The 14,344-nt window shown below is 36.2% G+C and overlaps 2 protein-coding genes across 2 annotated transcripts; one reads left to right on the top strand and one right to left on the bottom strand.

Annotated features, from left to right (window-relative positions):
• The first annotated feature begins 2,906 nt into the window (after positions 1 to 2,906).
• LOC126966447 (glycylpeptide N-tetradecanoyltransferase 2) lies at positions 2,907 to 5,299 on the top strand. Its single transcript, XM_050810489.1, has one exon. The coding sequence runs from the start codon at positions 3,115 to 3,117 to the stop codon at positions 4,537 to 4,539; it is 1,425 nt and encodes a 474-aa protein (XP_050666446.1). The 5' UTR covers positions 2,907 to 3,114; the 3' UTR covers positions 4,540 to 5,299.
• A 5,169-nt stretch (positions 5,300 to 10,468) lies between these two features.
• On the bottom strand, positions 10,469 to 14,118 carry LOC126966446 (polyadenylate-binding protein 1). Its single transcript, XM_050810488.1, has 3 exons — positions 13,597 to 14,118; positions 12,457 to 13,241; positions 10,469 to 11,866 (listed from the first exon to the last, which is right to left on the bottom strand). The coding sequence occupies exons 1-3, from the start codon at positions 13,787 to 13,789 to the stop codon at positions 11,015 to 11,017; spliced, it is 1,830 nt and encodes a 609-aa protein (XP_050666445.1). The 5' UTR covers positions 13,790 to 14,118; the 3' UTR covers positions 10,469 to 11,014.
• Positions 14,119 to 14,344: the final 226 nt, after the last annotated feature.

Below are 14,344 nucleotides of genomic sequence, written 5' to 3'. Positions count from 1 at the left end.
ATAACAAAGTGTGGTTTTTGCAACTTGGATGTTTTTTTACCAATTTTTTTGTCCTGTTTGAAGAGAGATTTTTATTTACTGCAATGAAAACACCTCCTCCCAGTTTTGGACCCAAAAAGCTAGAGAAACGATTTCTTCTGTGTACAGATGTGTACATTGAATTTACTGCATATAAGTTCGTTATCATTAATACTGTCATCTAGCCATGATTCCGTCCCTATAATTATATCAAACGTACAAGTAAGAGAAGATAGTTTAAGATATTTAGTTTTAGTTCTTAATCCCCTCAAATTTTGATAATATATCTTGAATTTTACAAACTAGAAAATACGGTCTTACATATCAACAGGTCTGACAGATTTTTAAGGAAATTATTCCACTTAATTTGCTTGGCAGGTGATTGTTCGTTCTTTCGTACGTAAATGCGACCGTTGCGAACCCACGTAAATTTGTAATTTTTTTCACGGCTATAGTTCTAGTGTGAGCGTGAAGAGCCTTGAAATAAGGTGCCAGGTGCTCGGAAATAAATATGAGAACCTTTGGTCCACCATACCCCATGTGGCCAGAATGTAATTTTTCAATTGGATTACTTTTATTGTAATTAATTACAGCTGCAATTAATTCATCTTTGTTTCTCACCGTAGACAATATAACTACTACTGCGCGAGGTCTCTTGTTACTTTCGTTCATTTTGCGGACTCTTGTGTAGGTCACAACGGAATTGTTTATTTGTGGAACGAAGTGAAGTGTGTTAAATATTTGGTTTACCACAGTTCCTAGGTTTTCGGTTTTGCTTTCTGATAGACCATTAATTTCAATATAACATTCGCGGGAATGTTGCTCTATTAGGTTAATGTGATTTGAAAGTTCGTCCACTTTGTTATTAAGTGTCATATTTTGTTTCGCTAATTCTTTAATTTTATCTTCGGACACTGTTAGTTCTGTCTTAATGCGATCGTATTCGCTACTCAAGAAATCCATACTAGTTCTCAGTTCATGGAGAGTTGTGAGCTCGTCGTTTATTGCCTTAAATCCTTAATTAATGTTGTATCCATAGCCATTTTTAACGAGGTTTCTATTGCAGATTTTATTTCTGTTCTTATTTTAAGTTAATAGTGTTGGATTAATCACTGAGCCGGGTGAAGCATTTAGTACTGTAGGTGTGGCAGGTTTCTTTTTTCGTTGAGTTACATTAACAGTTGCCGAGTCCCTCAAAGACATGTTGGCTTGTAATAAATAGAAAAAAAAGATGATAAAAAGCCGGGGCGCGAACTCAGGACATTTCGATGTTCAGCGTTGTAGTATATTCTGCGCAACCAGTTGCAGTGATATCGACGTTATAACTTTGAGTATGAAATTACTGAGTACTGGTTGAGTTGTTTGTCAACTACAATTATTACCATTATTATGATAGTTTTAATTTTATGTAGTCGTAGTATTGTAAATATAGTTATAAGATTTGTTTTGATTAAATAAGTTATTATTACCTATTTCACAGATGGTCGCAGAGTCCAAAGGTCACTTCATATGGAAAATAACAAATGGAATTGTAGGTTATTATAATTGAACACCTTCTGTAATTATTATTTTTAGACAATGCACTGGTTATTCACTTTGAATGACGCACATGATGTATTTGTTTCGATGGTTTATCACTGTCTTAACTGAGAATTAATTTGATAATTGTTACAAAGCAGATCGATAGTTTTATTTTGAATTAGTTATCAATTATTAGATAGTTTTACCACAGTAAAAACGTCACGAATATTACCGCCAGCACACATCAAGAAACACAAACACATATTTTGTTAAAAAATAGCTCATATTATCATTTTAAATCTTATACAAAATATTTTTAGCAGCACCACGTGTTAACTGCGTGCACATCGCACAAGGTGTGTACATGTATACACAGGTTGCTATAAAACTACCCACAACGCCGAAAGGAGGTTAAATGGGGTATATATATGGACCTTTATTTAAGAACCGTAGTACGCTGTATAACATACCCCAAACAATAAAAATAAATTTATATTTTCACTAATGTGGAAACCCTGTTTCAGTAAAATTAAAGAGTAAACTAGGCAGAATGTACTTACATTTCTACCTAATTCGCAGAACGACAAAAAATTTAAAAGACCTAACGACACTACCTAAACTAACTCTTACGTTTTCATAATAAACGTCAAATTTACAGAAACGGCTCAAAGTGTGCTCTGCCTTGCTCAATACACAACCTCGCTCGTCGGGATAAGGCTTGTGTGGCCTTTCGTACCATCGTCGGTGTTATTGATACTAAACCGGATCCGACATGCTGTTACATCTCGGCAACCGTTGGGCAATCGGAGTAAATACACTCTACCCTTAACATAACCATTTTTTCCAACTTGTCATTTTTTGAAGCCAGTACTTGAGTATTATGACATCCTTGTGGTGAGATAGCAAACATTTACATTGAAAAATAGAAAAACTATTAAAGTAGACAGTTATAAGGTAAAATGGGGACATAGGCGTTTCTGTTTAATAATCTGGTTCCCTGACATGAAGCTTACTAAGGGTTGACAAAAATTTTGGCTTTGATAGTTAATTATACTTTTTAGGGGCTATTTTGTAACACGTTGTATAATGCTCCCATAATACCTTTATTTATGTGTGGATTCAAGAGTTAATCTCTTGGAGTATTTTTTTTTTTAAATTTCTCGCGTAAATCATGAAATTTGAGATTTTTTTTTAATCACTCACCATCTTTAATTAACTCAGCAGTCACCATAAACTTTTTATACTCGCGTAAGTATAGTTTCTTTTTCTTTTTTTGGCAATAGATAAGTATAGAATTAGAATTTATGAATGTCTTCTCTGGGAATACTCTTTGCGCTACTCAGTGGCATACCCCTCAAGTTAAAATATAAATATATTCTATGGTTGATGGTGATACCGATGACTCGATGAGAGTTGAGAATATTAAATTTCTGTATAATTAATTAATTAGTTAATTTTTCGCTTTTGGGTTAGGCCCAAGAGTACCCTAGACATTTTTACATACCCAAGTTCTTTTTTCAAGTTACCGTTACTACATAAATATTTAAACTTAAGTGTTAAAAAAATTCAGTAGCAATGGTAGACAAGGCAGACCAACCCAATGACAATCAGACAATAATTGTCGATAAGAATAATTCGCAAAAGAAAACAAAGAACCAGAAAATACGTTTTGGTGTGAACGAAGGCAATGGGGATCAACAAGGACAGGCCCAAAATGATGGTGTCGAGTCTATTACAAACTCAGTTGATTTGCAACAAAATATATCAATTAAAGATTTAAAAATGGCAATGGAGGTATTAAATATGCAACAAAAACCTGCTAAAACAACAGAAGAAGCATTACATAAATCTTATCAGTTTTGGTCAACTCAACCAGTTCCTAAATTGGATGAAAAGATAATTTCTAATGAACCAATTGAGCCCCCAAAGGCTCCTGAAGACTTAAGACAAGAGCCATACACACTTCCTGATGGCTTTCAGTGGGACACTCTGAATTTGAATGAGCCCCTCATATTAAAAGAGCTTTATACACTATTAAATGAAAATTATGTTGAAGATGATGACTGTATGTTTCGGTTTGATTACCAAACAGAATTTTTGAAATGGGCACTGCAGCCTCCAGGTTGGAGAATGGACTGGCATTGTGGTGTCAGGGTCATAAAATCAGGTCGTTTAGTTGGCTTTATTTCAGCTATTCCAGCTCAGGTAAAAATTTTTGATCGCTCACAAGAAGTAGTGGAAATTAATTTTTTATGTGTGCACAAGAAACTGCGTGCTAAAAGGGTAGCACCTGTTTTGATCCGGGAAATTACGCGTAGAGTTAATTTAACAGGCATATTTCAAGGTGTGTATACTGCAGGTATTGTGCTGCCAAAGCCAATTGCAACATGTAGGTACTGGCATAGATCATTAAATCCAAAGAAGTTGATTGATATTAAATTTAGCCACTTATCTAGAAACATGACCATGCAAAGAACTTTAAAACTTTATAAACTACCAGACTTACCAAAAACAACTGGATTTAGAAAATTGGAAATGAAAGATAGTGAAAAAGTTGTTAAATTATTAAATGATTACTTATCAAAGTTTGACTTATCCCCAATTTTTTCTGAGGAAGAATTCAAACATTGGTTTATACCACAGGCTGGTATCATAGACAGTTTTGTGGTCGAGGCCTCCAATGGTACAATCACAGATTTTGTTAGCTACTATACTCTCCCATCCACTGTTGTTTATCACCCTACTCACAAAATGCTTAAAGCTGCATACTCATTCTACAATGTATCTACAAAGACACCTTGGGTGGACTTGATGCAAGATGCATTGATAACAGCCAAAAATTCAGGATTTGATGTTTTTAATGCATTAGATTTAATGGATAATAAAGAGTTTTTGGAGCCTCTGAAGTTTGGTATTGGTGATGGCAACTTACAGTACTATCTCTATAATTGGAGGTGTCCAAGTGTTGCACCAAACAGGATTGGCTTGGTGCTTCAATAATTACTGCATATTTTATTTTTATCAATCTGCATATATGCAATGTATTTTATGTATTTTTTTAGTTAGCAAAGGCTTTTTTAAATTTGTGTAGTGTTTTATAGGTTGGAAATATAGTTTAACTTTAATCTAATTGCTGTGTGTTTTAATGTTATCTACAAAAGAAGCAATTTGATAAAATACAAGTAGGCATTTAAATATTATTTAATTCATAAAGATAGGTAGGTATAAAAGTAAATCTATACAGTTGTATTAATTAATACTTAATAAACTGTTCAGTGTCAGTATAGATCCTATTATGTAAAACAAACACAAAATGTAACAAGGGCTCAGTCCATGTAAAATAATGCAGTATTTTTTTATTATTTATAATGTTAATAAACTGCATAATCTTTGTAATGTAAATTTATATAAATAAATCTCAATTGAGTTGATATTTTATTTTCTATTGGTCTCAGTAACAAAAGGATGAAGTTTATCTTAGAATTTGAGTTTGAAAATAGGTACATATATGTTGACCATCTTAGATTATTAATAGGTCTAGATAGAATGTGAAACCGTCAAAAAAACTGAGGTTGACAGTTAACCTTTATTTTGAGCAATGCATGTACACTAACACACACACAGGACATTTAAATCGGGAATGTAAGATGCAACTTGTAGTAATAATATTGGCCTGTTTTCATCCATTGTCTAGCAGCAAAACACTCTATCTAGATATATATTATCTCAGTTGAACATATTAATATAGTATGATTATAAATATAGTTTTTTTTTTTTCGAAAATAAATTATGACCTTTTCTAAATGACCATTAAATAAAAATTGAATTGTGTTATTAAGCACAATACCCAATTATAGCTGCAGTTGGCTACAATTTCAATCAAATGGCATCAAGTAATAATTATACTAATTACAGAAACATAAACCTCCTATAATTTAAAATTATTAAAACAAATCAGTATCTATATTGGAATGCATGAGGAATGACATTCAACAATTTATGGGTACTTACTTTACATACAGTCAATTTGATAATTTCATTAACAAATAAAAAATGTATCATTTGGTAACATAAAACTGATAAAGTCAAAATGGCTACCGGTACTTCTCTATGTTAGGTAAGTATTTTACAAGTTCACCAGTTCGAGACTCCTTAACTCAGGATGCCGACTAGATTATGGGTACCACAAGGGAGCCCTTTTTTTCTGCACCAGTGGGAGGCTCCTTTGCACAGGATGCCCGCTAGATATTGGGTACTGCAACGGCGCCTTTTTCTGCCGTGAAGCAGTAATGTGTAAACATTAGTAATAATAATGTGTAATCTCAAATCGTGCTTAGAATGTGTGCCCCTGAGTTGACGCCGGTGCTAACGCGTTTATTCCACTCTTATTCAAAAGGTGTAGTCCCTGATTCATGGAAGTCAGCCCTTGTCCATCCGATCCCAAAAAAAGGAGACAGTTCCTCCAGCTTCCTCACTGGGCGCAGCATACAGGTCGTTGTCGACGATTATTGCTTGAATCCCAAGCCAGTGAACGCTGTAGTGCCCCAAGGCTGTGTGCTATCTCCCACGCTGTTTCTGCTGCATATCAATGATATGTTGGACACCGCCAACATACATTGCTATGCAGAGGACAGCACTGGTGATGCCGTATACACGGGCCATGCAGGTCATTTAAGCCCCAGAAGACCCAAGTTTGCGCGTTTACCACTAAAAAAACCCCATTTGCCGTATCACCGCTCTTCGAGAAACTTACTTACTTACTTCTTAAAGCCTCGCCTAGTATCGGAATACTGGGTCTCGAAATCTCGAGCGATTGCCAATTCCGTGGCCATCTGGAGGGCAAAGCCAAATTGGCTTTGAAGAAACTGGCGTTGCGTAGAGACGTCGCTTCATTGTGTGTCTTCTACCGCATTTATCACGGGGAGTGTTCCGAAGAGCTGTTCAACCTGATTCCTGCCGCCGAATTTCACCTTCGCACGACACGCCACAAGTTACGATATCATCCCCACCACCTGGATGTGTAGCAGTCCTCCACAGTGCGGTTTTCAAGGAGCTTTCTGCCTCGTACTACGAAGCTGTGGAATGAGCTTCCTTGTGCGGTGTTTCCGGGACGATACGACATGGGTACCTTCAAGAAAAGCGCGTACACCTTCCTTAAAGGCTGGCAACGCTCTTCTGATTCCTCTGGTGTTGCAAGAGAGGGTGGGCGGCGGTGATCACTTAACACCAGGTGACCCGTACGCTCGTTTGTCGTCCTATTCCATAAAAAAAAAAATGTGTTTCGGTCTGAAGGGCGCCGTAGCTAGTGAAATTACTGGGCAAATAAGACTTAACATCTTAAGTCTCAAGGTGACGAGCGCAGTTGAAGAGCCGTCAAGAATTTTTCAGTTTCTCAAGAATCCTGAGTGGCACTGCAATGTTATGGGCAGTGCGTAACAATTACCATCAGCTAAACGTCCTGCTCGTCTAGTAAAGGTACTAAGTAGTAGTAATCCGGATGTGTGGCGGTCCTCCACAGTGCGGTTTTCAAGGAGCTTTCTTCCCCGTACCACGAAGCTGTGGAATGAGCTTCCTTGTGCGGTGTTTCCGGGACGATACGACATGGGTACCTTCAAGAAAAGCGCGTACACCTTTCTTAAAGGCCGGCAACGCTCTTGTAATTCCTCTGGTGTTGCAGGAGAGTGTGGGCGGCGGTGATCACTTAACACCACGTTTGTCCTCCTATTCCATGAAAAAAAAACCTTAGTACTAAACTAAGGATTTTTTATGACAGTAGGTAAGGACCTACTGTCATAAAAAAATCCCTAAAATAGTAAAACTACTTTAAGCAGGAAGATGGTACTTTCGACCTAATCGTCTAAAACTATGTAAGCAATATAGCAAAAGTACTGTGTAATAAGATTCAATATTTCTATTTTTCATATCGTAAGTTTAACTATATTTAAACATAGTTTATATAGTAAAGGAATAAATAAATAAACATAGATTTTTTTTGGGAAACATTTCCTAAAAACCTCTTTTGGAAGAGGAGGATAAACGAGCATACGGCTCGTTATCGTTAGAGTACCTAATAGTGTTCTGTGCTCACGCGCTGTCTTTTTACCTACCCTAGTCGTATCGTCCTGGTAACTCGTCCAACACTCAACGCAAGAAAGCTCATTCTAAAAATGTACGTGGCAGGAAGCTCCTTGAAAACAACACTGTGGAGAAATCGCACACTTACCGGAGGATTTTAAATTTTTGTGACTGTATGTTTTTTTTTATGTTAACTGTATGTCTGTATATAACGAACAGAGTTGTGCAGACAGATTTTAATGATAATTATAATTGATAGTGATATATATTTTTTTTTATGGAATAGGAGGACAAACGAGCGTACGGGTCACCTGTTGTTAAGTGATCACCGCCGCCCACAATCTCTTGCAACACCAGAGGAATCACAGGAGCGTTGCCGGTCTTTAAGGAAGGTGTACGCGCTTTTTTTGAAGGTACCCATGTCGTATCGTCCCTGAAACACCGCACAAGGAAGCTCATTCCACAGCTTTGTAGTACGTGGAAGAAAGCTCCTTGAAAACCGCACTGTGGAGGACCGCCACACATCCAGATGGTGAGGATGATATCCTAACTTGTGGCGTGTTAATAATGGTTACTTACTACTTAATTACTGATCTACTGGTAAGAGATTCGGTTACGCCGAGTATAACCTATAACTTAAGATAATTTACATCTTTACTGGCCTAATAGATATTTCAAATTCATTCTGTACATGGAATTAAGTAGGTATATAGATGTATGTAGGTAGATACTTAATAGTAACACAATGATTAGCAAATAGGTAATTGCGTGAATACGTGAATCTCGATACTCTAAATTTATACATATCATGATAGTTATGAAGGGAAATAGGAACCTATACATTCACAAACTAATACTCTCCTTGTAGGGTCGGTAGTCTAGCATAAAATTTATTAATGGACCACCCTTAAGATATAATACTCTTAAAAAATAATCCAAATATAACATTGCAATGTGCAGCCTCGGGACAGGAAAAGATACCGACGATCCAGTTGTACAGGCAGTCCCGAACTCATGGAAATCAGCCCTTCCCGTCGGATCCTGCTAACTTTAGGCCTATTGCTATAAAACTCCTGCTTTCCAAAAAATTGTAGAGAATTATAAACCGAAAGCCCTTAATATAGGTTGCAGCCTTGCAGGTCACTAGTCGATAAACGACCGGCTGTACGACTTTCACAGTAGGTACCTACGGTGGAACGGCTGACGATCTTCTGGTATAGAATTATTCCTAACGAATAGATAAGCGGCGGGTATCGAAAGCAAGTGCTGTTAGTCTAGATATTTCGAAGGCTTTATTTAGATGTCATGGCACAAGGTGCTTGTCCAGAAACTTTTACCAAATAGGTAATTGGGTGTCTCGAGATTTCGCTCGAAATCGGGGCGTTGTCGTTGTTGCTCAGACCAAGCTTAACCCCATGATCGTTGTGCACTCCAAGGATGGGTACCATCTGCTATACTGTTGCTTTTATATATTCTACTGTCAGGAGGTAGATACCTACTCGACAAGTCGAAATTACAGGTCTCTCGTAAAATCGTCCACCAGGGCCACATGTCATTATCACTTATTATTATCCAGTCTAGACAATACCGTGGAATCAGGTAAAAGGACCATTTTTCCAATTTAACGTAAAAACATTTTTGTAGTACCTATCACCGGTACTCGACTTCATTCTTGACTTTGTCTATCTTCTGCCGCATTGGCTGATCCCTTTCGCCAATTCTACCGACACTACGCCATAAACTTGCATCCTCATAATTTGGCCGCGTGGCGTTTCACCAGTGCGGTTTTCAAAGAACTTTCTTTCACGTACAGCTAAACTGTATGCAGTGTAGCCGTACGTGGTTGGTACATGGAACTTATCACTACATTCAAGTAAACTTTGAAATTATCGTAGGATATTGCGGTTATTCCATGACGATAAAAAAAAAACAATTCAAAAAGGCTAGGAACGCTTTTGTGGTGTTGCAAGAGAATATGGGCGTGTTGATCACTTACCATCAGATGATCGATTTGTTTGCCATCCTCGCCTATAAAAACGAATTAACCTTTTCTCTAATTCTTTACAAAACTGTGGAATGAACTTCCTTGTGCGGTGTTTCCCGGACGATACGACATGGATACCTTCAAAAAAAGCGCGTACACCGTCCAACAAAAAGGCCCGCAACGCTCTTGTGATTCCTCAGGTATTCCAAGAGAATGTAGGCGGCGGTGATCACTTAACACCAGGTGACCCGTATGCTCGTTTGTCCTGCTTTTCCATAAAAAAAATGAGAAGCTATGGTGCGATATTTTTTTACTTCTGGAAGCCTCCCTGCAACTTTTACGGTCAAATTAGCGTAATGGTTATTACGCTAAATGCCACTAGAAGGTTTTCTAGTGGCATTCTTCAACACTAGTTTTTGTATTATCACAAATAATGAAGCGTTAAGATATGGGATATGTATCATTAATTAATCAAGATGAGTACATCTTAAAGAGCTTCTAACATTCCCAGCCAATTAGATATGGTATACCAAATATCGATTTACCATCTACACCTATTATCCTTAATAGGAACTGGAAGTAACTTTCACCTTTTTGTAGAATCCAGCTCCTTTTGAAGGGCTGGCAATAAATTATGTATGTGTAGTTTTGACATTATGTTATTAAGTCAATCACTATTACAGAGAAATCAAAAACATTGAACTTTTAGTAAAATATGCCCTCCTTTTGAAGGGCTGGCAAAAAATTATGTATGTGTAGTTTTTACATTATGTTATTAAGTCAATCACTATTACAGAGAAATCAAAAACATTGAACTTATAGTAAAATATGAAGCATGTCCTACTAAAAGCAAGCAAATGAAACACATAATTTTTATTTCATAGAATATATTATGTAACAACATATTATGATAAATAGTCAGACATATTGGCGACCATGTGTTCAATACATGGTAGATAAATATCCAATAGTATCTGACTAGGAAAAAAAACACATTGCAAGAACGAAAGCCAACTCCATTAGAAAAAAGTAAAGACATTGAAATAAAATAAAACCTCTCATGGAAAGTAGAAACTCAAGTGCCCAGTAAATAACATAATGCCCTATTTATAAGATATATAAATGTTACTTCATAGTATCTAAATATATATATAGGTATACATTATGAAATGTTGAGTTGCAATGTTTTTTTTGCAGATGTGCACACCAAAAAGTTATCATAAAAGTATATATATATAGTTGGAATAGTGCACTCCACTTTTTTTGTTTTACAATTTTTATTTATTATTTTTTATGACCGGGACTCCTTACATTATCTTAATGTAAAAAGCACAGAAAAAAGAAAAAACAAAATAGCTCACTAAACGAGCAACACCTTTATTCTCATAACCTCATGAGAATAAAATTGTTCACTACCTACTCCTTCTTTGTAGCTTGCTGCTTAGCTTGGTGAGCTTGCAAAACAGCAACTGCCTCATCCACCTTTGCTTTCAATGATTCTCCATGTTCTAACATGTGAAGAAGTTCAGAATTGTCAATTTCAAGTAACATGCCAGTAATTTTACCAGCTAAGTCAGGGTGCATCCTTTGAATCAATGGGAACAGGCGCTCACCCAACATTTGCTTCTGCTCTTGCAATGGAGCAGCTGCCAACATTGTTGCTGTCAGAGGTTCTTGGCCTTGGATATGTACAGCTGGTTGCGGAGCTGGCGGGTTACGCATATTAGCAGTGTATTTATATCCTGCAGGACGTCCACTAGTAACCAAAGGAGCGCGAATAGATGAAGTTGCAGGAACTCCTTGCTGGCCTGTTATGGGCCTAGCCCCTAATGATGCACGAAGGGTGTTTTGCGCTGGACCACGAGGTGCAGGACGGAATGGAGCTTGCATGTTAGGATATGCTGAAGCTGCAGTTTGAGTTGCTGGTCTTACTGGTGGTTGAGTCCAACGGGGAGATGGTCTGATTTGAGTCATTTGCGCTGGGCCATAGAACCTCTGAGCTGGTGGAATTGTTGGAACAAAATAGCCTCCGGCACTACCAGGTTGGAAAATTTGTCCCATTTGTTGCATCCTCATGCTTGCCATACGTTGCATATACTGTGAAGTCAGATGAGCTTTCCTATCCTCTTTACGTTGAGCTAAAGCTACATAGAGAGGTTTTGTTCCTACAATACGACCATTCATTTCTGTTACAGCTTTAGTAGCTTCTTCAGGAGATGAAAAACAGACAAATCCAAATCCTTTACTGCGACCATCTTCCAGCATAACCTATTAGAAGAAAAGTTTAGTTACTAACCAAGTTAGGGTTTTCTATTTAAAAATATGAAGATCCTTAAATAATATTAACTGCTACTTTCTGAATGATGAATAGTGCAGTGATCATGCATCTACAATACTATATGGTGATATATTTCTCAATAAATCTTTTTTTTTAACAAATTTACATTTTCTTTATTTTTTACTCATGCAAGTGACTTGAGTACTTTTGATGCATCACTTTACAAAGATTGTAAGTAGTTAAAATAATTTGTAAAATGATGAAGCTGTAAATATTTAGTTTAATGTGGTGGTAAATGGTAAAATAAATAATGTTTAATTTCAGACACCCATAAGTGTAATTATTTGATCTAATTGAATAAATTATGAATCAATCAAAAATAGAAATCAATTTGAATAACTTTACCTGTTTTTGAGATGGTTTAATACAAGTAGAAAAGTATTGTTACATGCTCACAATGGGTTTAGTTGTAATCTGTACATCTAGTTAATAATAAATGCTCCCATACAAGAACAAATGAGATATAACTTTAACTAGATATGAACGAAGTGACTTGCATTCCTTACAATTAATTACTTACCTTGGCAGATGTTATTGTTCCAAATGGAGCAAATTCCTTACGAAGCCTTTCATCATCTATAGTATCATCCAAATTTTTTACATATAAATTGACACCTTGGTAACGAGTTAAGCGTTCAGACTTTAACTGCTCAAATTTACGTTTTAATTCCTTCTGTCTCTCAGCTTTTTTCTGAGCACGCCCAACATATAATGGTTTCCCCTCAACCAATTCTTTCCCATTAAGTTCCATGCATGCTCGTTCAGCTGCATCTGGGTCTTCAAAAGCAACAAAACCAAATCCTCTAGATGATCCATCTTCCTTGTACATAACTTTGTGGCTTGTAATATGGCCGTACTTTTCAAACATTTCTCTGAGCATTTCATCTGAAAAATCTTCCCCAAAGTTTTTGACATAAACATTAGTGAAAAGCTTTGCTTTCTCTCCTAATTCCTTTTCACGTTCTTTGCGGGGAATAAATCTACCAACATATACTTTTTTTCCATTCAACAGCATTCCATTTACTTTTTCAATAGATTTATTAGCAGCTTCTTCTGTTTCAAAATGTACAAATCCATATCCCTTGGATGCTCCATTTTCATCTTGGGCTACTTTGCAACTCAAAATGTTACCAAATGCATTAAAGGTGTCATACATAGCCTTGTTGTCTATAGATTTATCAAGGTTTTTGATAAATACATTACCCACACCTGACTTGCGTAGAGAGGGATCTCTTTGGGACCACATTATTCTGATCGGTCTACCTTTAATCATATCAAAATTCATGGAATCCAAAGCTCTTTCAGCTAAAACAAAAGAACGGACCAAAATGAAATTATTCTTGATCACATAGAATATGAAGATTAACATAAGTCTATTGGAAAAACTAACAAAAAAACCTCAATAATTAGTATTACTTCATCATAATAATTAGAACATTTGTACAAATTGTGTTAGGTAAGATATTTACAACGTTGCCGCTATTGCAACATCTATTAATGTAGTAATGATTTGATAGTATACAGAACTGTTTTGCGTAATAAAAATTATAGTTACGACATATTGAAATAATAAAACATTTAAAAATACTAATAATGACATTGCAATAATTATGAACAGATGCATATTTTAATAAAAAAAATGTTATTTGGTTCTACTTACCGTCCACTGGCTGCTGGAAATTAACATAGGCGTATCCAAGAGACCTACGCGTTATCATATCGCGACATACGCGAATTGAGAGGACGGGACCAGCGATAGAAAATTTTTCGAACAACATGGCCTCGGTTATGTCTGAATGCAAATCGCCGACATACAAAGATGCCATTGGGTAATTAGGTGGACCAGGATTCATTGTGAATTCGTTAAGATGGTCGTTCTTAAAGCATAAATCTTCTAGCTTGATAAACTATGACTTCACTTTCTCTTTACGATACCTATCGCATTCCTTAGACCACGTTGCACGCTTACGCTCACTAACTTAAATTGATTGATTCCCGTTTATTTTATAAAAATTTTACTATTTTTTTGGTTTTTTATTAATTTTGTATTTTTTTTTTTATATTTTAGAACAATTTCACGAAATTGTGATGATTGTGTGACCTATTTCGAGAGACCACACAACCTCACGTGAACACACCTTGCTCACCAAAGGAAAGGTGACGTTTGCTCAACTGCGGAAACTCCGCCAACGCGGGTATGAAATATGAATTGTGGACGCAGAAACAAGATGGCGTCAAATTTATGAATAGACTAAAGATGCAAGCTTTGTCATAGATATTTCTTCTGTTTTATTTCTGGATCAAAACTAAATTGTAAAAAGATATGAATACGAAAAAGTATTGTACTCTTTTTAGATAATTTTCAAAGTTGTAGTAGTTAAAAGTTTTGTCTATACTTGAAAATTACT

The sequence above is a fragment of the Leptidea sinapis genome, chromosome 10 (assembly GCF_905404315.1).
Source record: "Leptidea sinapis chromosome 10, ilLepSina1.1, whole genome shotgun sequence".
Taxonomy (NCBI): domain Eukaryota; kingdom Metazoa; phylum Arthropoda; class Insecta; order Lepidoptera; family Pieridae; genus Leptidea; species Leptidea sinapis.
The sequence above is the reverse complement of the archived record's forward strand: the minus strand, read 5'-3'. Positions and strand labels throughout refer to the sequence as shown.

Coding starts and splice junctions, on each gene's coding strand:
- LOC126966447 (XM_050810489.1), top strand. CDS start 3,115: ATGGTAGACAAGGCAGACCAACCCAATGACAATCAGACAATAATTGTC.
- LOC126966446 (XM_050810488.1), bottom strand. CDS start 13,789: ATGAATCCTGGTCCACCTAATTACCCAATGGCATCTTTGTATGTCGGC. Junction 13,242..13,596: donor TTTCCAGCAGCCAGTGGACG/GTAAGTAGAACC, acceptor CTTTTGTTTTAG/CTGAAAGAGCTTTGGATTCC. Junction 11,867..12,456: donor GAACAATAACATCTGCCAAG/GTAAGTAATTAA, acceptor TTCTTCTAATAG/GTTATGCTGGAAGATGGTCG.